The 25410-nt window shown below is 38.4% G+C and overlaps 1 protein-coding gene across 8 annotated transcripts in view; it reads right to left on the bottom strand.

Annotated features, from left to right (window-relative positions):
- Positions 1–18275: 18275 nt before the first annotated feature.
- esrrga (estrogen-related receptor gamma a) overlaps positions 18276–25410 on the bottom strand; it is a 123639-nt gene continuing 116504 nt past the window's right edge. For all 8 annotated transcript variants that reach the window (XM_022672678.2, XM_022672676.2, XM_022672680.2 and 5 more), the window contains one exon: positions 18276–22483. In XM_022672678.2, coding sequence (XP_022528399.1) covers positions 22239–22483 — 245 coding nt within the window. In that variant the 3' untranslated portion in view covers positions 18276–22238. The remainder of the gene's footprint in view (positions 22484–25410) is intronic.

Below are 25410 nucleotides of genomic sequence, written 5' to 3'. Positions count from 1 at the left end.
GGCGCAGATGGCACTGGGGACGGGGGGGACATGTCCGCCACCAGATTTATAGTGACCTCATCTGAAATCTAGCATCTACAAGCATAAACGTTGGGGTTTTAATTTAATTAACTGTACGTTTGTGGAATTCTGTGTTCCACAATGCCCTCGTTTTTAAACAGGGAAGCGTTCAGTTCAGAGGTTACATTGTTCGGAGCTCCGTGTTCCAGTTCCAATTTAACGCACCTTCTCAAGTCCAGGGTTCTAAGAAGCTGGTAACTGCCTGTAGACTACAGACACAGGCAGTTACCAGCTCCTTACGGTACGTGTCCACTGGCACTTTTTTTCAACGCAATCCGCTGCCGCTTTCAGCTTCTCTTCTGTGGTTGAAAGGCGCCTGTTCTGTGTGTGTGTGTAAGAGGCTTGCTTGTGTGTGAAGACGCAGCCTGCTCTTCCCTCATTGGCTGGACGCAGCCTGCTTTTCCCTGATTGGCTGGACTGGACACAGTGCGGCGGCCGGATTTATTTGAATAAAGTTGAGCAGGAGGGCGGAGCTGCGTTAAACGCAACGCAACCCAGCATGCACCGAGGCATGCAGCGGCTCTCTCCATTGATTTTATGTATGATGTTATTATGATGTTATTTTAGTAAGCAGTCGCTGTTAACTGAAATTATAAGATGTAAAATGTTAACATTGTCTTCCTGGTCTTGCCTAGGCTGTAGCAATGAAGAAACAAAAAACAATAACATATAACAATAACAATATTCTAAAGTTTATTGCAGCATATATATATATATATATATATATATATATATATATATATATATATATATATATATATATATATATATATATATGATTTTACAGCTTGGTCCCCCCCCAGTTCAAAATTTCCATCTGCGCCCCTGGTCCTGGGGTTACCTTAGGACACACCACACACACCCCAACCCCCACCAGCGCGTCCCCCAAGATCTTACCTTCAAAACGAATCCAAACTTAATAGAATCCATCAATACAGTCTCCTATAATCCCCATTTATATCCAGCCAGTGCTTGAAATCATTTCAGGCAGAAAGAACTTAATATAAACTTTAACTCCTTATTAAAAGCGTTTTATTTGACGCTCCGCTGAGTGTCCAGTGTCTGCTTACAGAGCAGACTCTACTGCACGTGACTGTATGCAAATGAGGTCTGTCAGCCAATCAGGTGACGAGTTCTGCCAGCTGAAAGGTGGGGTGGGGGCTGCTTGGCCACAGACACTGTCTCTCAGAGACTTCCCACTCTGCAGAAAGCGCTCTGTTAAAGAGACACTGCGGTTTTCTGTTTGTATAGGAGTAGACCACACAAAATTAGCTTTATTACTGCAAAATGAGTTATTAAAGTGGTAGTTTTTATTCTTATAAAGTTTCCAGTCCTTTGGAGAAAGAAAATACCATTACTGCTTCAGATCACAATAATATCAAACCAGTTAAAGGCAGCAGTTTATGATTTTATATGATGATTGTAAACACATTTTAGCACAATATAGAGCTGCCATAGTTCATTTTATGTCTGAAAATAAAAAAAGAAAAAAGAAAAGCGCCTAAAAGTTTTCCTGGTTTTTACCATATTTTGGCCATTACATGTTCAATAATTAAATAATAATAATTAAAGTGTCTTAAATGAATTGTGTAAAGGCTTCTAAGTAATATTAATTCATAGAATTGACTCTGAATTGGAAATTGGTCAAAATAGGCTTGGAGCTTAAGAGGTGTGTTCACTCACTCTCCAATCTATAACACACTGCTCCACCTTGTAGATAAACTACAGTCAGGGACAGAAGCTCTGAATCTGTTGCTGCACAGTTTACAGTGTTGGTCATCCTGTAGTTCTTCATCAGGGCCCAGAGGGTGCTGCTCACAGGAAGCTGTTTCATCATTGAAAAACAGGGTGAAAAGATACAAAGGACAGGAGAGAGGAGTACAGGAGACAGGACTACAGACTGTAATTATGCAACTGTTAAATGTGTAAAGTGTCCTATTTGATCAGTGAAGCTTGAAAAATGGATACTGGGCGTAAAAACAAAAAGGTGGTTATAATTTTATGCTGGATCTGTGTATATGTAAAATCTAATATTTATATTTATATTTGTTTTACAGCTAAATATACTCTGATTCTGTGTTCATATATTGCTACTGAAGGGATGTTCATAATAGCCCTGTCTTCAGCATTATTCAGCCATGCAGCAGTGTGGACCAAGTCCCCAGGGTTACACTGAGAAATCCCTCCTCTGCTGAGGATACATACCATCATATTAACCTCCTGGACCTGCTGGAGAAAAAGCTACGACAGTCCAGCACAGCTGTACAGATAGGCCTCTAGAATTTCTTTAACAGCGGTCAGCATTTTTGACAACCAACCTAAAGGTTATGTTGCAGCTTCCATCATATTTAACAGTGTTTATTTAACAGTCATGCTCCTTACTTACGGTCACAGAATTCACAATACTGTTTACATGGTTAGTTTTTCCTCAGATAATCTTCATTAGATAGGGATTCAGACTCCTTTTGTAGTCAGATTGAAATGGCCAGTAGTCCAATGATATTCACACAGTTATATAAACTATACGCAACATTTAAATATCTGTGAAATGCCTTTTTTTCTATTACACAATATTTTTTTCAGTGGCAAGGTTTTAATATTCTTGTAGTTATATGTTTGGCATCATTTCATTGTAGGTCAGTACTATTAAGCCTAATGAATGCAGTGGAGCTGCACTGAGGAGAATACAGTGGTGCAGGACTGAAGAGAATCCAGTGGAGCTGGGCTGAGGAGAATACAGTGGAGTTGGACTGAGTACAGTTGAGCTGTACTAAGGAGAATCTATTAGAGTTGGGCTAAGGAGAATCCAGTAGAGTTGGGCTGAGGAGAATCCATTAGAGTTGGGCTGAGGAGAATCCATTAGAGTCTGGCTAAGGAGAATCCATTAGAGTTGGGCTGAGGAGAATCCATTAGAGTTGGGCTGAGGAGAATCCATTAGAGTCTGGCTAAGGAGAATCCATTAGAGTTGGGCTGAGGAGAATCCATTAGAGTCTGGCTAAGGAGAATCCATTAGAGTTGGGCTGAGGAGAATCCATTAGAGTTGGGCTGAGGAGAATCCAGTAGAGTTGGGCTGAGGAGAATCCAGTAGAGTTGGGCTGAGGAGAATCCATTAGAGTTGGGCTGAGGAGAATCCATTAGAGTTGGGCTGAGGAGAATCAAGTAGAGTTGGGCTGAGGAGAATCCAGTAGAGTTGGGCTGAGGAGAATCCATTAGAGTTGGGCTGAGGAGAATCCAGTAGAGTTGGGCTGAGGAGAATCCAGTGGAGCTGGGTTAAGGTGAATCCAGTAGAGTTGGGCTGAGGAGAATCCAGTAGAGTTGGGCTGAGGAGAATCCAGTAGAGTTGGGCTGAGGAGAATCCAGTAGAGTTGGACTGAGGAGAATCCAGTCTCTTGACCTTTCCATTCATGTGTTAACGTTTAGGATATATTGTAGATTCCAACAGATCAGTATATAGTTTGTTTTGCTTTGGCTTCCATGATTTACAGTTAGATCATCTCTTAAAAGACTAGATAATGTAAATATACATCCCATAGCAAGTAAACTGCTGAATACAGTTACAAACTAATGTCATGGAAAGTCTGTTTAACTTGACATAGAACTTGTGTCAATTAGACATCAAAATTGATTGACATAAGGAGCCTTTATGACAGTTGATGCTTTTTGTAATAAAAAATGTATAAATGTTTATGTATGTTTGACAGTGTTTATGTCATGTAGCGTTATTAATACTGGCCTAAAGGGAAGTGTTACCATATCGTCAACTTCCTAAAATAATTTTTTAACACAACCGACTTTTTTTGCCCAAATAGTTATCTCATTATGCTGCTTCCTGTTGGTAAATCTGCCCCACCCGCAGTTGATCAGATAATTTGATTTTATTTCTTAATGATAATGGAATACTTCAAGAGTGTGATTTAAGCTAATTAATTATGCATGAAAAAAAAAAAAACGTTTCATTTTAATAGCTTTACCAGAGGGAGCCATTACTATGTTCTATTTTTCACGATTCAGTGATGTGTTTTTATATTTTATATAAAGTTGACTTCTTAATAATAATATTTACAGACTGTAAATATTGCATAATTGTTTTGTCTTATTATTGATTTTTTTTCTGCATTTTAATCAGCCACAAAAAAAAAACATATACAAAGCTAGCTAGAAATATTGTCAGGAATGAGGAGTGTGGACGTAAGTGCAGATATATTTCATTATTATTTAATAAACAAGATAAATAAAAACAAAACAGAAAACAAACACAGGTAGCGCAAAAACTAAAATAAAATAACAAAACAAAGAAAAAAGCACATGGCTGAGAACACAAGACAGGACAACAGAGGGCAGGAGCACAGAAACCAAAAGAGGGAAAAACACAGGACAGACACAGGCTAATGTATGACAATACAAATACAGTTTGTAGTTGTTACAATGTTATTTTCAGAATTTTTAATTAGTGTTGTTTGTGGTTGGTTTTACTGCTCAAATGTATAAAAGATATTCTCAAAAACTATTCTCTTAAACCATTGCTAATTTTTAAATAGCCATAACAACTATATTTTTAGTGTTTCCTGAAAAACCTAAAATAATAAGTTGATGTGATTATTTTAAGACAGTGTCGATGTTTTTGTAACAGTGTGCAGAATGTTCTTTTATCTGAACTGTATGTGGTGTGTTTTTAGATTACTGCAGGAGCTGCTGTAGCTCAGACTCACAGTGAATAGAGTGGCAGTGCTGCTGCATCATCTCTCAGATTGGCCTCACTTCACTGCGAGGTGCTCGGATGTTGAGTTGTCAGATGTGACACACCATACGCCCCGCACTGCTCAGAGCTTCAGCACAGGATCACCAGGAAGCAGACCACACAATGGGCTGCAGAGTGTACAGTAACCACACACACACACACACACACACACACACACACAATCCAGCAGCTCAGTTCAGCTCAGCTCACTGCACCACAGGGGGGAGAGATTTTTCAGCAGAGACCAATACACTCATATACCTCTGCGGTTTAGAGACTGAGTAACACAAACACAGAGCAAAGAAAAGTGAAAGAAAACAGCAGAAAACCTCTCCTATATTAATCTGTTTATATCTATTTTAAAAATGAAATTCAATTTAAAGTTTGATGGCCTGTTCAAATGTTAAAAAAAACATATAAATAAAACATTTAAGGTAAAACACAGAGGTTTATGTTCTGCACAGTTTACTTTTCATACAGAGAAGCAAATAAAACAACAGTAAAAGTACCCACAGAATTAAAAATGTAATAAACTATATACAATTTCAAACATTTGTTTCTGTGCATTACTAGAAATAATTCCTTGCTGCTGCTCTTCATGCTATTGGTAAAAGCCTATTTGTTAAACGCATTTAGTCTAAGATTATGAAAACAGGTAAATAAAAGAAGGACAATCCGGTGGAGCAGAATTTAGGACAATCTGGTGGAGCAGGCCTGAGGTCAATCCAGTGGAGCAAGACTGAGGACAATCCAGTGGAGCAGGACTGAGGACAATCCAGTGGAGCAGGACTGAGGACAATCCAGTGGAGCAGGACTGAGGACAATCCAGTGGAGCAGGACTGAGGACAAACAGGACTGAGGACAATCCAGTGGAGCAGGACTGAGGAGAATACAGTGGAGCAGGACTGAGGAGAATACAGTGGAGCAGGACTGAGGAGAATCCAGTGGAGCAGGACTGAGGAGAATACAGTGGAGCAGGACTGAGGAGAAAACAGTGGAGCAGGACTGAGGACAATCCAGTGGAGCAGGACTGAGGAGAATACAGTGGAGCAGGACTGAGGAGAATACAGTGGAGCAGGACTGAGGAGAATACAGTGGAGCAGGACTGAGGAGAATACAGTGGAGCAGGACTGAGGAGAATACAGTGGAGCAGGACTGAGGAGAATACAGTGGAGCAGGACTGAGGAGAATACAGTGGAGCTGGACTGAGGAGAATACAGTGGAGCAGGACTGAGGAGAATACAGTGGAGCAGGACTGAGGAGAATACAGTGGAGCAGGACTGAGGAGAATACAGTGGAGCAGGACTGAGGAGAATACAGTGGAGCAGGACTGAGGAGAATACAGTGGAGCAGGACTGAGGAGAATACAGTGGAGCAGGACTGAGGAGAATACAGTGGAGCAGGACTGAGGAGAAAACAGTGGAGCAGGACTGAGGACAATCCAGTGGAGCAGGACTGAGGACAATCCAGTGGAGCAGGACTGAGGACAAACCGGACTAAGGACAATCCAGTGGAGCAGGACTGAGGAGAATACAGTGGAGCAGGACTGAGGAGAATACAGTGGAGCTGCACTGAGGAGAATACAGTGGAGCAGGACTGAGGAGAATACAGTGGAGCAGGACTGAGGAGAATCCAGTGGAGCAGGACTGAGGAGAATACAGTGGAGCAGGACTGAGGAGAATACAGTGGAGCAGGACTGAGGAGAATACAGTGGAGCAGGACTGAGGAGAATACAGTGGAGCAGGACTGAGGAGAATACAGTGGAGCAGGACTGAGGAGAATACAGTGGAGCAGGACTGAGGAGAATACAGTGGAGCTGGACTGAGGAGAATACAGTGGAGCTGGACTGAGGAGAATACAGTGGAGCAGGACTGAGGAGAATACAGTGGAGCAGGACTGAGGAGAATACAGTGGAGCTGGACTGAGGAGAATACAGTGGAGCAGGACTGAGGAGAATACAGTGGAGCAGGACTGAGGAGAATACAGTGGAGCAGGACTGAGGAGAATACAGTGGAGCAGGACTGAGGAGAATACAGTGGAGCAGGACTGAGGAGAATACAGTGGAGCTGGACTGAGGAGAATACAGTGGAGCAGGACTGAGGAGAATACAGTGGAGCAGGACTGAGGAGAATACAGTGGAGCAGGATTGAGGAGAATACTGTGGTGCTGGACTGAGGAGAAAACAGTGGAGCAGGATTGAGGAGAATACTGTGGAGCAGGACTGAGGAGAATACAGTGGAGCTGGACCGAGGAGAATGTGGTAGAGCAGGGCTGTGGAATTTAGGAGCATCCGGTGGGGCTGGATCGAGAAGAATCCACTGGAGCAGAACTGAGGAGAGCATTGTGGAGCTGGATAGGAGCTTCTTCTGCATTAAAAGACAGTTTTAACGTCTAAAAGTTACTTTTAAAATGTAAAATGTGTAACTGAAGAAGTTAGACTGAAGCTAAACATGTATGTAATTAGCAGAGGTGGAAAGTAATGAATTACATTTACTCAAGTTACTGTAATTGAGTAGATTTTTTGAGTAATTTGTAATTTTTACTTTTATTGAACTACATTTTGACACAAGTAATCTTCTTTGCTACATTGGAAAACTCCCCATTACTGAGTAGAAAAATAAAATGCTGGGGAAAAAAAATGAATTAATGCTCACAGGTGAAATAACGAGGCAATAACGTCCTTGTGCAATACAAAATGTGCCCCGCTGGACAGAGCTGTCAGCTTTCAAAACTTCCACATCAAACCTGAGAAAGCATGTGGTGGTTAATATTTTTTATCATTAAACAATCAACTGCTTGAATGTAAAAAAAAAACATTAAATAGCAGTTAAAGCACAACAATGACAAGTTAAAATATAACAATGACCTGTAAAACTGTAAAAAATACAGTTTATAGTCACCTATATGGTCATAACTTTTTAACAGTAAAGAAAAAAAAATGATCATAGAAACCTATGCCTATGTTTTATGGGGTGGTCTGAACAAATACTGCCTGAAAGGTCAGAATTATTACGTGAAATAATAGTTCATTAAAAATGATTTAATTTATGATTAATACACGGATCATACAAGGTCATACACGGATATAGAAAAGGGCAAGAGAAACGCTTTGTATTGTAGGGATTACCAAACAGATACTCGGCGAGGTGTGAGCGTGAGCATGGTCCTTATATACTGAGGGAAATCAGTACTCGGGACTTCCTGGTGGTGTCATCTAATGCGTCATGTGATCATGTCATGGAGTGGTTCTGGGTATTGTAGTTGGTACTGTGGGAATCGCAGATAGAGCTGGATGTGGGAAACTTAGACATGCTTTCAGACATGACATTATGTAACTTTTACTCAAAGAACATTTTAAATTGAGGACTTTTTACTTTTACTCGAGTAGATTTTTCGATGGGTACTTTTACTTGAGTAGAATTTTAGCAAAGTAAAGGTACTTTTACTCAATTACAAATTTTCTGTACTTTTTCCACCTCTGATAATTAGGCCCGGGGTGTGTAACAGGTAAAACTCACAGCATACCAGAGATTCAGAACTGAGCCGTTTCTGTGGGTTAGGATGTTCTGGTGTATTAACTGTGTATTAAACACAGCCTCGACTACAGACACAGCTCCACTTCTGAAGAAGATAAGTAAAATTAAACTTAGTATTTTTGTGTTGTGTTCAAGACAATGTTCAAGCAAAATTCTCCTCATCTTTCAGTGTGACTCCCTGTGACTAAGTGAGGATATTACATTACTTATTCTGTAAGTTTATTAATATCTGTGGGTGTAAACAACCATGCTCGTTTGAGTTTAGTTTTTGTTTATTGTTTGTTTACTTAATAAATGACGTTTTTATGTCCACCTCACGTCCTCTCTGCTGCAATCCCTGATGAAAACAGCAAATGTTGTGTATGAACATTTACAGTTAAACTCAAAATTTGAATACAAATAAGAGACCATTGTGATGATCATACATTGATTCGTTTATTTTACATTTCCATCCTAAAAAGATTTCAGTGTTAAGATGGAAAAATGCAATTAATCCCAAATAATCACTGCAATGTTTTTTCGTCAATCGACAGCCCTACTTTATTTATGGAAACAAGTCAAAGTCAAAGATTTTGGAACACTTTACTGCATACTAAAGGATTATTAAATTTCAATCATAACCTTTCCTTTTTGTGCAGATTATGATTTGCCATTTTCCACACATGAAAGATGTAAAGTGGTCGTAGTGGGGAAACTGAAAAAGGACTTCATTAACAAATGCTGTCATCATTAACTGACAATGGAGTTGTAGGTAAAATGGTTTGGGATTAAATGTTCCATTGTAGAGAAAGCTATCACATTAGAATTGTTTACAGTGATGGTGGTGATTGGTATTATACCGCTAAAGTGATTATTGCCTCAAAAAACTCACAGAGAATTAAAACATTATATGTCAGATAAAGTTTGGGCATGAAAAGGTATTTTAATTAATGTATTCTTATGCATCAGTAGTGGGTGGATAAATGCAAAATAGAAAACAAAACAACATTCTATATAAAACCCCAAATCAGAAAAAAAGTTGGAACAGTATTGAAAATTCAAATAATAAAATATTACAGTTTTTACATTTCACTTTTTATTTGATTGTAGACAGTTTGAATCCAATCTGTTTCTTGGTTTGTCTGCTAAACTTCATTTACCCTATTCATGTCTGCATTTTGTTGGTCTGCAACACATTCCAAAAGGTGTGGGAACAAAATATTTTATGCATGGCCACAACAAACAACTTTCTTAATTTTATTAAATAAAATCATTATTCAAAATGACTTTTTTGTATTTACTCAGGTTATATTTTTGTTATTAAAGTTTAATAAATTTTATTAAATGAAATCATCATTCAAAATGATTTTGTATTTACTCAAGTTATCTTTTTGTTATTAAAATGTAAGTATGACAAAAAATCTAAACCAAAAAAAACGGAAGGTGTTTTTACCATTATATAGGGTATGTTTTAGGGTGTGTAAAAAAGGGCGGAGCTGGTTTTGCCATTAACAGATACTGGGCATTAGGGGCAGAGCTACACAGCTTCAGCTCAGTCTCCAGCACACCACAGGACTTACTGTCTCTGGATACAATGTGAAGTTCTGGGCCGAGTCCAGCCATTCCTTATTTCTCCAGCTTTAGCTGTTATATTCATGCCTTTGGTGAAAGGGTTCTCAAGTGCTACTAAGTCATGTCCACATGACACGCCAAACTATTTGTAAAAGTGCACTAACTGAATTAATGGTTCATCGAATGTAGACTAAAGTGTTTTAAGTGCAAATAAACGTGTAAGTGCGACCCGCTGAAGCCTCCGCACAGCCCAAAGCCATCTTATCTATTTCATCCTGCATGGAGGAGACGCTTCCCCGCCTTTTACATGGATGGCAATTAATCGTCTTCTAGGGATCCGGTTACATTTCAGCACTAAGTACTTTCAGAAATGGAAAGGGAGAAGTCGTTATCTGCTTTAGAAGGGCTGTGATGTATAGAATGTTAACATGTGTTTAAAACATCACGGGGGAACTATTCTATTCACACTTTTAAAAATTATATCTTAAATGTAGTGATTTACTCTACTAACAGTGACTTATTGTATTGACAGATATAGTAATATATTACATAATATATTTAAACATGCAGATGGACAATAGAATAAGACACTAAGTAGATTAAACTGCATAAAAGAAATTTGTTAACATTTGTTAATCAGTTTTAACATGCTAAGATTAAATAAGAAATGTGAAATAATAGTAAACACATGAATGTTTATGTCATATTAGCACAGTTCAAAAATCTGCATCTGAAAACTGAGATTGGAACTATGCAGTATAAGAACTGTATATACAGGACTGGACAGGAAATCAAATCAAATTAGTTTGTATAATGATTTTACAACTATTGTTTCACAAATCAATAAAGGGTAAGCATGGTATTAACTTTTACTGTTATGCCGATAACATTCATCTTTACATATCTGATCAATCCAACGAGGACCCCTGTCTCAACAATACAACAGTTTTAAAGAAATGTTTAAGTAGAAGAGAAATTAAAAACTGGATGACATAACTTTCTCTTGTTCAATTCTGATAAAACAAAGGTCCTTCTACTACGTCCTAAAATGGGTAAAACATTAAGAATAATACTGTATACAATATTACAATAATAATTCCTGGAAGACGAATGTGTCCACCCTGTCCATACACAGGATGTGTCTTTCCACATGGGGGTATACCAAATGAGAAGCTACTCACTGATTTTGCATTAAAAAAAATCAAATTACAAAGACATTGACTAATTTTCATACATCCTATCCACAAAATGATTCATTGTACATTCTCCTGATTCAGGACAAAACTAGTGCTAGTGGTTTGATGCTGCAGTGCCGTCTCAAAGATTCTTGTTACAGGTGTACAACAATAAAACACAACAACAAAACAGGACATTCACAGCTTTTCTCTCTGACTCATTCTTGCAGAACAGTGTTCTACAAAGCTCTGCTTCTCTCCAGTCCTACCGTTCCTCGTTTCTTGCCCTACTTATCTCTCATAAAAGGCCGAGAAGAACAGAGAGGGCACGCGCTGCTTCCTGCCCGCCTTTGCCTAACAGGGGGCCGGGCGAGGTCTCAGGGGAGGCGGGGCCGGAGTCGTCGTCTTTGCACGTTGTCAGGATTGGGGCCTACATACTTGCCTCTGTGACTCTACACGAACATATTTGGCCCGAGAAGTGTCTCCTTCAGTGGCAGGAGCGGTGCCGGGGGAGCGGCAGACCTGCGAAAGGCCATTACCACAACGTGGTCCAGGCCATCAGCAAGGCCGGACCCTGGAGAGGCACCCCGCACTGACACTGAAGAATAAATTGGGTGGATTCTGTGACAAAACGCCATCAGGGCGAAACTGCACACATTAGCACTTCACAGATGATGGCGCACACATGCTTGTGGCACCGGTAGAACCTAAACCCCCGTGGCATAGCTGAGACACACACCCGCACGTACAACACATACAGTAGTTGGGAGTGCGGCAGCAGGACGCAGGCCTTGAGCAATTCACAAACGCACTGCACAATCAGCTCTTTCCCGTACTGCCAAGCATCTGGGAAGTAGAATTAATATGCCTTTGATTAGAAGTAGAGCGACAGCTGGAGGCAATATAGCACAATCTGGACACTTAAAAAATGATTGTGTAGCACCTACCTTTATTTCACTGACCAACAGCCACTAAAAGCCACTGAACTCACAAATAAGAGCCGGCTGATGTGCTCACTCAGGCTCCTGGCAGAACTTCAAAAAATCAGTAGTACAGTGGAGACTCTAGGATCAGAGCTTCAGGGGTGCTGAGCCGACCCCTCGGCTTTTAACAAAATCATTGGATGTTTTAAGTAATTTTGGACAGTCTGTTGGGTGAAGAAGCAGAACAAGTACAAAAATTAAATATAATCAGAAACAAAAGCTTTCATTTTAGTTACATTTTAAACATACTAGCTTACAATAAAGCTTACAAATTTTGATCGGTAGTGTTCCTAGAACTTTTGATCTGGCAAGTTTAGGGGATGAACTTTGTTATGTTTGTAAACCTTCTGGTAAATTTGTTGCAATGTTACTTGTGGCAGTGTTTTAATTCTTAGTTTTTGGAATGTTACTTTTAATGTTTCCATAATGTTATTATAGTGAAGCTGAGAACGTTATGTAAAAATGTTCTAATAATGTGATGTGATTGATGTGAACTATTATTACGTCACACATTCTCAGAACATTTCCTGCCCTGCAATCAGTCCCTGTTTCAGGTTAGAGTAAAAAAAATGAATAAATCAATAAGTGGTTTAAATAGTGTTTTTCTGCAATAGTTAACAGTGTGAAGCAGTGTATAGTAACGATGGCGGCATCTGGCCAGAGTTCTGACTGGATCAGAAATCACATCCATATTCAATACAAGAATCATATTCACATGGTCAGGGCAGAATTCCTTAGCCCTTATGAAACATGACAAAAGTCACAGGATGCAGGTGCTTAAAATTTGTCTTCCATAAAAACAGTACCTCCATTAGAACACTGTACATAAACAACATAACATATACGACAGACAAAACACATGATAATTACGAAATAAGCTCCTAGTTTAGTTTGATTGAGGCACAAAAGAGTGCTCCAGTCTAACCGTATAAATTCCCTGTAAATTTCGTACAGATGTAGTCAGCATGGTGTTTCCATGATAAGATGGCATCAATCATTACACCAAGATATTAATATGACTTTGACTCTGTTTGATTATTTTACTAGTGATAATGGTGGGGTTTGCAATTATTGGTTTTGGACTATACAAAATTTTCTTTATTTTTTAAAGTGTTTTTTGGCTCCATGTAACAACTTAGTTAACCCCCTGATGGTGCATATCGAGACTGTACATGTCCAAGTTTTAGCAAGAAATAATATTTTTTGCAAAAAAGTGTCATCTGAGTATTTTAAAACACATTGATTCAGTGTAGGTGATTAAGTGTGGGTTAATTGATTAATTGTAGGTGAAAAACACTCGTCTGTATATAGAGTAAAAAAGCAAAGTAGAACTCAGCCAACTGTCAGGGGAACAAACGTTAGATGATAAGAGTAAGTGTTGTTCACTTTTACCAGCTGGATTTTGTTTTCTATTTTGTAAACAACCGTAACTTACCAAGAGCACAAAATAATAATAATGTAACAAATTATATAATGTAACATTTAAAATAGGACATACTTCAATGTATTGAAGCAAAAAACAAAATAAACTGCCAAAATGATACATAGTAGAATGATTAGTACATGCATATATAATACAAACATTAAACAAAATATATACAAACAATACTAGACTGCTTTTAATTGTTGTTTTTTGTGCAATTGTTTAAATTTCCAGTTTATGTGCATGTAATACATATTCTGCACTTTAGATTTGTGATATTAGTTTTGTCACATTTGTTTTGTCATTGCTACACACTGCTATATGGCACACGTCTAACGAGTACTAAATACACAAAATAAGATCTAGGCGTATCTACTCTAATTATCAGGTTTCCTTATATTGGGTAATATCCTGATCAAGCAGAATTGCATTGTATATCCGGTCGTCCCGTCTATTTATCCTGTGTGAGATTGTTCTGGGGGTAAAGCCCCCATCAGTGAGAGTGCTCCCGCAGACATGTAATGCATATAAGAGGGGAAAGAGTTAAAGCAGCCATTAGGAATGCCGTGGAGCGCTTTCAGCGTCTCACAAGGTTAATGAGAACAGTCCTCAGCAGCTGAAATGCTCAAGTAGCTTTTATTGTATCAGAATAATGAATCAATGGTATGAAGATAAAATAAAATAAATGAACTCTGAAGCCGTGAGTAAAACGTATGTGCCGCAGCACAACTCGTAAAAGAGGGGAAAAAAACGGGAGCGGCCGCGGGGGCTTCTTTCGGTGACGTCATTTTTCTTGAAAAATATTTGCCTGCAGGTCACTGCTCCCTCTTTTTAAAGGCCTTAAACGCTTTTGCCACAGAACATTAAATGTCTCCCAACGTTATAGGATATGATACGTATTAGAAGGCAGATGATTTTTATAGAGCATGCAGTCTTTAGCACTTCGCTCCTCTGTACACTGTGTGCTGCTGAACAGCCGGCGTAGCCTAAAGAAATCCAAACCGCTGCAACAAAACCACCGTCCTCGCTCATTTCCTGCTTCGCCTGTCAAAATCAGGGACGAGTGTTTCAGTAGATTTGAGGCACATCACAACAACATTTACAAAACATCACAACAACATTTACAAAACAACAAAAACAAAACCTGAACAAAAACTACAGCAATAATAAAGAAATCAAATACATGACCATAAATGGAGTAGCATATTTTTTGCACTATAAGGTGAAATCCTTTAATGTTTCCAAAAATTGTCAGTGCACCTTATAATCCGGTGCGTCTTATGCATGAATTTTATTAGTCAGGTTATTAGGAGCAGTAAAGCCACTCTGCTGAAGTACAAAGTTATACAGGAGATTCAGTTTAGTTCTTCAGTACAGACGTATGCCTACCCTGTTAAAACAAGCTATGTTGGACAAACCGCAAGCTAATATCACCCTGCCTTACCGGAACACTCAGGGTTCCTCAGTGTAGCTCTGCCGGGCAGCATTAGCCGCTAACCGCTATGAGTTAGCTGCTAATGCAAATTATCCCAGCCTTAGTTCTAGAGAAATTCGGGAATGTGAAAAACAGACCAAAGAGTCTAAAAGCGGAGAGGGTGCGCATTTCTAGCGCAGAAAAACGCGGCAAAGAGTCTAAAAGCGGAGAGAGTGAACTTGTAGCACAGAAAAACGGGCCAAAGAGTCTAAAAGTTGCCGTAATTAAGGAGTTTAATATTAAGAGACATCATGAAATGAAACATCAATTTGAAAAATCTTAGTTTACACAACACTGTCAAAGATAGATAAAGATAGTAAGTCAAGTAAAATGGTGTGTAAATGAAAGTAATCAGGAAAATGTATTATTTAAAGTGGTATATTTCATTATTTGTTTTATGATAGAGTCTGTGACCCGTGACTTCAAATATATTTCTCCTTCTGGCCCCCAACAAAAAATGTTTGAACACCCCTGCAATAGAGGAAATAATGGTGGCCACACAAAATACTGAACATTTGGCTATTTTTACTTAGTAATGTACTCAATTTTGTTGCCAGCAGTTTAGACCTAATTGGCTGTGTGTTCAGTTAATTTGAGAGCACAGTAAATGTACACAGTTAGGAGCTGCACATTGATTACTCTACATCAAAGTAAAGTTTTATATATATATATATATATATATATATATATATATATATATATATATATATATATATTTAGAAAATATATAAAATATTTACAAAAATGGGAGGGATGTTATCACTTTTCTGAGCTACTGTATACATATATAGCGTAATTAAAAGGTATTTGCCCTACTTGTGTTTCTTTCACAATTTAATATCAACAACGATACACACATCCGCTTTTCAAACAACCTAGCCCTGTGTGAGAAAGGAATTTGCCTCTTATGAATTAACTATGATTAACTACATTTTTTGGAAAGTTCAATTTTACTACAGCCACAATCAGACCTGATTCCTGCCAGACCTGTAGAGTCAAGAAGTTACTTAAAAAGAACCTGTCTGACAACAAGAAGCAGATAAAAGATCTTAAAAATCAACACATTATGCCGCAATCTGAAGAAATTTAAAAAACTAATTCAATCATCTATCAGTCTGGAAAAGGTTACAAAGTCATTTGTAAAGCTTTGGGACTCCAGTGGACCACAGTAAGAGCTATTGTTCACAAATGGAGAAACCAGAGTGACTGGCCTACTGAAATACTCCAGAGCATGGTCAACTCATCCCGGAGGTCCCAAACAAACATCTCAAGAACTTCAGGTCTCACCTGTCTCGATTAAAGTGATTGATTAATAAGAAAGAGACTCTGTGAAAATCGTATAAATGAAAGAGTTACAAAAACCATACTGACAAAAAAATAACACAAAGGCCCGTCTCACTTTTAGAAACAAAAATTAATTATTTTTTTATTCAAAGTTTGGACATTAATTGGTTTGACCTTACTCTCCAATGTAGCTGAATTAAACAATTCTGCAAATAAAAGTGGGGCCCAATTTCTCTAGAGGTGTAAAAGACCTTTTGACAGTTGTTGCTAACGTTTTATTGCAGTTGTTGCCACTGCCTTGGATCAAGATTAAATCATCATTTAAACCTGCTTTTAATATTTACTCAGTTTATATTTGCCTGCATAAATGCAGTATTTATTTTAAAGCATTAATGATTAATTAATTAAAGTATTTGTGAAATGCAGCATTGCTTTCTTCATTGTTGCTGTCCTGTTCTTATCTTTTGTTTGCTTTGTGAATGTTATTGTGATGTGACTCTGTGAGGTGGATGACTGTGGCTGGATCTTAAACAGCTTCCTGCTCCTGATGTAGTGTCCATAGGTAGGGCACAGTGGGTCATGAAGAATATCTCCTTCGCCCACATGGTGCGGCGTGTGTGGAAATCCCATTAGGGATGCAGCCTAAGTAGTGAGTCTGAGTGTCGGAGTGTGAGCCGGCCGGCGTCGCTCTGTGTAGAGTGTTGTCTTACATCAATGTGTCGACTCTGCAGCCCGAGGGCTTAGCGGCTGATTACTTTCTGAGTGGACATGCCTCAAACGCTGCATCAAGTTGTCAGGAACTCTCTCCGCATCCGCCATTCCTCTCCACCCTTTTCCCAGGAAATAATATTTGTAGCCCTGGCAGGATGAAGTGTGGCTGCACGAGGCAACCCGCCAGCAGAGGGTAGAAAGAGATACACAGACGGTGGGAAAAAGAGGGACGGGGGGCAGCAGGTATCTGTGATCATGTGATAAGCAAGCTACTCATCTTTCGCTTCAGAAGTAGCACCGCTCAGAACGGTCCCCCTCGTTCACTCTCCTCACTCTCTACCTTTACAATCAGCCGAGGCGTTCAGATAGTGGTTTGTGAGGCTGTCAGATTTAAAAAATGAAATACATTATATTTATTTATGGAAGTACAAAAAAAGCACATTAAAGCAAAAGAACAGCACCCAAATAATAGATTTAGAAGCTGTAATTGTATGGCTTTTATAGTACACCCCATCCATAGACAGTAGTGTGTTATTTGCAAATAAACCTCTGTGTTTTTCTCCTTCTCCTTTTGTGTCTGTGTGGACTGATCTTTTTTTTTTATTGCTGTAATTATTACAGGTAATTGATCATTGATATACAGCTTTGAAAAAAAATAAGAAACCACTTAAAAATGAGTTTTTTTTATTACCTCTGGAATATTATTAAGTGGAAGATGGATGATCACAAGCCATCAAACTAAACTGAACTGCTTAAATTTTTGCACCAGGAGTAAAGGCATAAAGTTATCCAAAAGCAGTGTGTAAGACTGATGGAGGAGAACATATCAAGATGCACAAAACTGTGATTAAAAACCAGGGCTATTTCACCAATTATTGATTTCTGAACTCTTAAAACTTTATGAATATGAACTTGTTTTCTTTTTCTGCATTATTTGAGGTCTGAAAGCTCTGTATCTTTTTTTGTTATGTCAGCCATTTCTAATTTTCTGCAATTAAATTCTCTAAATTACAATTTTTTATTTGGAATTTGGAGAAATGTTGTCCGAAGTTTATAGAATAAAACAACAATATTCATATTCAACTCAAACATAAACCTATAAATAGCAAAATCAAAGAAACTGATTCAGAAACTGAAGTGCTGTATATGATACATTTATAGATATCAACTCAGTGTTTCATTATTTTTTCATTTTATAAACATCCTTCTTACATGGGAAGTGTTTGAATGTGATGCAGACAGATAAGAGAGAAATAGAATAATAGAAAGAGAAGAAGAATAAAGAAAGAAGAAGGAGAGATGATAAAGTTTGGACACCACAAAAGAAGAGCAGACTGAAGTCAAAACTGGAAGCATGTTTTAATATTGCTCTACCATTATCCTGAAAGGCATAATTGGAGTTACACATCTGAACTGATCGTAGTTACAGAATCATAGGTCTCTCTTTTTGCATTGAACAATATATACAATGTAAAATAAATACATTTACACAAATGGACAGAATCATTGGAGCACACTGTATGATACACATCACAAAAATATACAGTTAATTGTTTTACTGATGTGGAGCACATCTATAACTACAGACATGGTTCTCACTACAGGCTGTTTCAGCAAATCCTGGATTGAAATTTATATCATTAATCTTATTGATCTTATAAGTTTTTTTTTTTTTTTTTACGTTTTTTTTTCTTCAGTATATTTTCCTCTTTTTCCTTCCCATCAGTGTTTTCTATATTTTGCGCGTTCTCTACTGCCGTGAAACCCCTTCACGCGTTTGGCAAACACCGACACGAGAATAAATATAACCAACGCCCATTATGTCATTATATAATAAAAAATAGCAGTTGTTTGTACATCTTCATATTATCGTTCCTAATATCCCTTAAATTGCAAAATAGTCCAATAAATACAGCATTTTGATCTAATTCAATCACAAAGTGCGACACCTGCACGCCGCACAGTCGTATTGCTTTAAATAAGAAAATATGTTGGAAAAAGTCATCGTCGGTATGGCTAAATCGCTAAATTACACAATCCCATCTCTGCGCTCAGGGCACGAGTAGCACGTTTAAAAGACAGAGCAAAGCCTTCTCAGGATGATCTAAAGCTGCTCGTGGAGTAAATATACTGTCCCAGTACATGTGATGTGGTACCAGTCACTAAAGATTTTTGCTTATTTTGTAAGAGAGAGAACCTTGTATATATTGTCGCTTCGGTACGATCTGAAAAAAAAAAAAAAGAAAAACAGAAAAAAAAGAACACTTCAATATTTCAATATTTAATTCAATTTAATGCACCTTAAAACTGAATGGAGATCAGGAGTTATTATAAATAATGCGCCAGAGTGCACTCAGTGCATATACAGGCCCAGGACTGCTTGGCTGCTGTAACGCCTGCGTGACGTTACCGAGTTACGCGTTCTCGCGTCCGCTGACGTTCAGTACCGCTCTCACGGTAAAGACAACGTAATAGACAACAGGAGAAACCAAGAGAATCACAAACAAAAAAGCAGCACCTTTCTGCCACGAGTCATGTCATGTAAAAAACAAACAATAAAACAACAAAAGAACAAAGAAAAAGAAAGTGCCGACGTCCTATCAACAGCAAGAACCCTCCTGTGTTTGACCATCTGATGAGTTGCCATGAATAATGTTCTGAGTTACATTATACTAACCTCTCCAAAGCACAGTCTAAATATAGTTCTGTATAGCTAATGATAGATATTACACAGTATTTATAGAACAAGACAGAAGGGAGGAAAAATTTAATGAATAAAACCCCCTTTCCCCTGTTTTATTCCAAAAACACCCTTTTTTTCTTTGTTTTTATTCAGCACACAAAGTTAAAGCGATAATTTTGGAAACTGATCCTACACCAAAACATAAAAAGTTTTTTTTTCCCTTTGCAGCCTCAAAGAGTAAAGATAATATTACAATGGAGTTTTTTTCAGCATGGAAGGCCTTATGTACAGCATCTTATGAAAAAAAGAAGAAAAATAAAATAAAAACAAATAAACAAATCCAAATGCACTACTGTTCTGAGATATTTAAAAGCATTTGTTAAAACCTATACAGTGTTAGTCTACACAAAAGTAGTTAGACAAAATAATTGATCATGATCCCTTTTTAAATATAATATATATGTTGTTCCTTCCTTTAAATAACTGTTAATCACTTATACATCAGTATAGATTACAGTATAGATTGCGGATCTGTTGATCTAGCGGTAGCTACAGAGTCTTTTTTTTTGTTAAGTGTTTAAGTGTAATTCAGTAATCGTTCAGTTGTTTGAGAACCCATCATCCTTGTCTCCTGAGGATTCGTACATCCAGTAGTGTCTCTTCTATCCTATGTTCTACCCTGTCTCTAAAAACAAAAGAAAAACTTATAAAATAAAGAAATTAAGAGAAAGATGTGTACGGCACAAAAACTGGAATCACCACAAGAAGTACACAACAGCATTGCATGGAACGGAGGGAGGGAAAGGGAAAAATAATAGAGAAAAAAATGGTTCAGAAACAAGCACAGCAGACATGAAACATCAAGAAGCTGAACTACATTATTTTTTTACTTTTTTAGTCATTTTTGTTCCAATAAAATGTCTTAGTTAGGTTAGTTTTATAATCTGTTCATTTACAATATACAATGTTTAAGAATATTCAGAAAATACCCCATACTAATACTGACATATTTCAGATGAGTGCTGTGGAAAGCTTGCGTAGTTACGTAGTCTCTCTCTCTTCGCTAAAGTAGAAGCGCCTCCTCATTTCTGAAGGTTACGTGCCGTGACATCACTTCTTACGGCTTCTCCTAATCGGCGTAAGAAAGAAAGTAGGACCGCCGCGGAACTAGAGCTACAGCGCTTCTCCATCACGTAGTGGCGATGTCGTGCCTGTCTAAGTGCCAATTTGCTTGGCAAAGTTCGTATAACTGCTTGGATATGAAATGATGTCAATAAAAGTAAAGAGACTGGGGTTAATATAAATGCATATATCATTTGTTTGTTTAATGCTAATGTTTATGGTCCTTCTGGCCATCATTTCTGTCAACTATCATCTTATATCAAGCGCAGAAACGAAAGCTAAAGCTGCAGGAAATTCAGTTTCCCAAACAAAGACGGGCACTAAAAGAAATTGCATACATTTACACACCTCTGCTTTTGCTTTTAAAAGGTCTATTGCTTGGAGAAGAGAGCAGAAAAGAGACTTCTTTTATGACTCGTACCAGCTGCTGAAAGTGTTAAAGTGTTAAAGTTGGTTAGAAAAACAAACGAGTATTCAGTCAATCAGTAACATATTATGAACATAACCTGTCAATGATGTCCACCACAAAGCCTATTTACACCCTTCATTGCAGTAAAAATACAGTGAAATAAAACACAGTAAAACAATATCAATAAATAAGTTTAGAATAAGTCTATTCCTCGTCCACCGCAGAACCTCTGTGTTTCGTATTGCATGAGAGACTAAAGCTCAGGATCTTCCCTGAAAAGATCATTAAATCATTAAAAGTGACTATAAGTGTTCGGAAGACTCGAAAGAAAACAGGAAAGGAAGGGAATCGAACCCCAATGACAGCTTGTGGTGAAATTAGTGAAATTAAAGTGAGGAGCAGCTTCTTCTTGAAATAGTAGTGAAGAAAAGAGCCAAAAACAAACAAACAAAAAACAAATAAATCAAATCTCTGTTTGGCTAACGTGTTGTCAGACTGCTCCGGCGAGGTCTGGTGGTAATACTTCTACTGCTGCAGGTCCTCGCTTTGAGTTGAGTTGAGTTGAGTTGAGTTGTGGCTGTTCGATAAAGAGGGTTTGATCCTAGACTTCTTGAATAAGATGATAGATAGCTGGACATGGGTTCAGGACAGTACAGTTTGCTGGCTTCCCACTCAGTGGAACTCCTTCCTTTGGCAGGGCTGATCTTCCTCGGCTCCAGGTTTTGTGAAAATCAACAAAATGTTTTCGATAGCTTTTAAAAACTGCATCAGATTTTGAAGAAGAACAAGTCAAAAGCTGGTTCTCAAAGTCCCGCCGCTAAACAGTGTCTAAAGCAGTCTTTGTTTCCCCTTATTTAAGGTTTTTCCTCAATAACAACACTTTCGTTCTTTTCTGGATGATGTCTCATCGTCAGTAGGTACGAGTACCGTTAAGGTTATGTTTCTTAGCGTTATTTGATACTGTTTATTGACAAAAGGTTCGCCGTCAGTAGTAGCGGAGAATCAGTCATTGCCTGCCCAGTGAAATGGGTGTGGTCGACGACCCGCCCACTTTCCGAATGAGGGGTGGGGCCTAAGCAAGGGGCGTGGCTAGACCTTGGCCTCCAGCAGCTCCAGGAAGAGTTTGTGCATGGGCACCTTGCCGTCCTGTTTGATACTGTAGAAGTGCTGCACTGCCTTGGTGGAGGTCTGCCGGAGCAGGGGCAGGGTCATCAGCAGCTTGCCGGCCCGGCGTGGGTCCTCCGCGTGCTGCCCGCTCTCGTAGTCCTGCAGGGCCTCGTGTAGAACGTCCTGGAGCTTCTGCACAGCGTCCACGTCCTCGATGTGCATGGAGTCTACAAGTTAAACATACAGAGATGCACATATTGTTATATAATGATGTTTATGTTAATGTTAAACTCATATCTCAATATGCTTGAGGTAAATGCATGATACATGGTATGATCTGTTATATTATTTAATTATGATTCGCAAACCCCACTGGATTATGATGCCGTCTGAGATGAAACGTGAAGTTAGGTCTTCATGTGGATTCTTTTATTTGCAATGTTATTATGACTGTACTTAACTTTATAGAGTCATCCCACTGAGAAACCACACAATTTCAAAGCTAACCACCAAATTTTTTTATTGGAATTAAATTATACACAGATGGTTTAGACATATTTATATTTTAGCAGGTGTGAGTAGGTGTGAAGATATTGTCTTTTTTATCTATTTTTCATAAAACAGATACAAGCTAAATGGTTTAATGTGGTTCAGTTGTCTTTTTCTGCAGAGATAGTCTTGCTAAAAAAGGGAAAAGAGAGAGTAACTCATTCTTTCTGTCGAGTCAGAGCTCTTTCTCTGGTGATTAAATGCACACTTGAGTGTTAAACAGTGAAAATTGTCCTCAGCGCATGTTTACATGGCCCTCCGTGGGCCTGATGAATGGCGTGCACAACGGGAACAACGTTTGGAGGCCAGCTGATACGGGCCTCGCGCCGAAGCGACAGGAAACAACGCGCCGCCTTTCAGCCGTCAATCCCTCCGCCTGACTGGCATTGTCTGGGAGAAATGTCAAACGGGCTATTTGCATATTCGCTTGTTAGCACTGCACGCACGCGTGCCGCGGCCCGACGTGCCTCTCCGAATGAAATTAGTCTCAGACAACTGGAGCCTGTCGCCAGAAATGTGCTGCTATGATCGGTTATTTGCTAAAAACTCCAATCTGTGCCAAATTGTGTTCCTAATAATGTGGTACGTTCTTCTTTTCTGCACAGGCCCAGGCTAATGCTGCATTCCATTTACTGTAGCTCAGAATTATGTCCGATGTCGGAGCTGGAAATAACATCCAGGTTCCAGTTCAACATTGGCACATCAACTATCATTATTAGCACTGTCCTGGATTAGCATTGCTGGTTAAACCACCTGATAACAATGAATTATACAGTATTTTGAGATCCAAACCATTTAAACATGTTCTCAGATCGAAGTTAGACAGTACTGTGTGTACAACGTAATGATTTAATGATACACTAATAAATAGAAGTAATAATAAACTGTATAATACTGCTGCTGTACTACTGTTTAGTGGGAAATTTGACCTGTAGGAGCATTCCAGTTAAAATTTCCTACTACTAGGAAATTCCAACTTATGGAATTGAATGGAATGTCCCAACTTACAATTTTTGGTTAATACAATGTTTTCTGAACGTTGTAGTTAACATTCTTATAATGTTTAATCTGTCAAATCTGTTCTTTTTCTCTTTTCAAATATTCTAGTAACATTACTGCAATGTCACAATGTTTTAACTCTTAGTTTTTGGAATGTTACTTTAAACATTTCCATAATGTTAGTACTCATCTAACTGGAACCGTTATGTATAAAATGTTCAAGTAATGGTGTGATGCAAATCATATAATTACTGTTGTAATTATCAGTATTATTATTTAATTTTTTGATAATGTTCTTTGTTAGCTGGAGCAGCATAAATAATGCTCCCACAATCCCTGCCTAAAGTTTAAAATAAAACTTGAAGACTTTTTTCATGGCCTGCAATAAACAAAATCACCCCCAAAACCCAAAGACTTTTGTGATTTAGCGCTCTGGCTCGTTAGCCCTGGCCCATTCTCTCCAGGGGCTTCATGTCAGAACACACAGAAGGAGTGTCAGCCAGGGTGATTACAATCCATGCCTCGCCTGGAATCGATAAATACACGTTAAATAATAACTGCAGGGTCGAGTATTGATAAGACGGAGATCATGTGTGGGAGACCCTGTGTGCTGTACTCTCCCGTTAGCAGAGAGTGCTGTCTCTGGTTGGGGGCTGAAAGGCCACACAGCCTGTCTACTGCAGATAATGGCTCAATATTCCAGGCGTTCAGCGTCTGGAGGCCCATTCCAGGCCCATCTAGAATTCAGACAGGAAGGTCTCGTCCATCAGTCACGCGGGCTCCGGCCATCTAAAAAGTGACCCGCGACGCGACCGACATCCCTGCCAGGAAAGTGCTTAACTGTACCTTTCCACCAAGCCTGTCACACCGGCAGCGCCATCAATCTAACCATCAGTGACTGCGGCCGACAACTCACACAGAAACAAACTGAATATTTATATAGAATAAATATTGGGCTGCATGTAATGATTATGTTGGTATTCAATTGATTGATTATTCAGTAATAATTTCTACCATGTCCTTCTCTTATTTGTGGTGATGCCTGGCTTAAAGAAATTTCACAAGGGAAGGGATGCACTGTTAAAGTTTATTTAAAAGTGAAAAAAACTGTTATGTAGTAATGCTGCTATATTGTGAGCTGTCTTTGTAAACTATGTTTTAAATAACTCTGTAACTAATGATTATTACGATAGTAAACTGATGATGATTATTGGTTTGATTAATTGATTAATCAATGTTTCATCAATTATTACATCGCTTTAAAATGCACTTTTGGAGACACAGACCAAGTTACGAATAAACTGAGTGAGTGAGATCATTACAAATAATCAATTAGCCGACACTGAAATTTGTAATCTACAAACGCTTACTATCAACATTGTCAATAATATTGACTAATTGCTGCAGCCCTTTTTTTAAGCAACACATTATTATACGTTGAATTAATCAGTATCCGGCTTGGGCATGTCCTTTCAAAACCATTCAAAACTATTCAAAAAGTATTTGAATATTTGATTGTCCATTTTAAAAAGGTTAGCATTTACAGCTACTTGAAGGGTATTATATATAAATATATAAAGACGAGCAGAGTCCACTGTTTCTTTAC

This window comes from Astyanax mexicanus, chromosome 14 (genome assembly GCF_023375975.1).
Source record: "Astyanax mexicanus isolate ESR-SI-001 chromosome 14, AstMex3_surface, whole genome shotgun sequence".
In the NCBI taxonomy this organism is placed as follows: domain Eukaryota; kingdom Metazoa; phylum Chordata; class Actinopteri; order Characiformes; family Acestrorhamphidae; genus Astyanax; species Astyanax mexicanus.
Note: the sequence above shows the minus strand (reverse complement) of the source record. Positions and strands in the feature narration are given on the sequence as shown.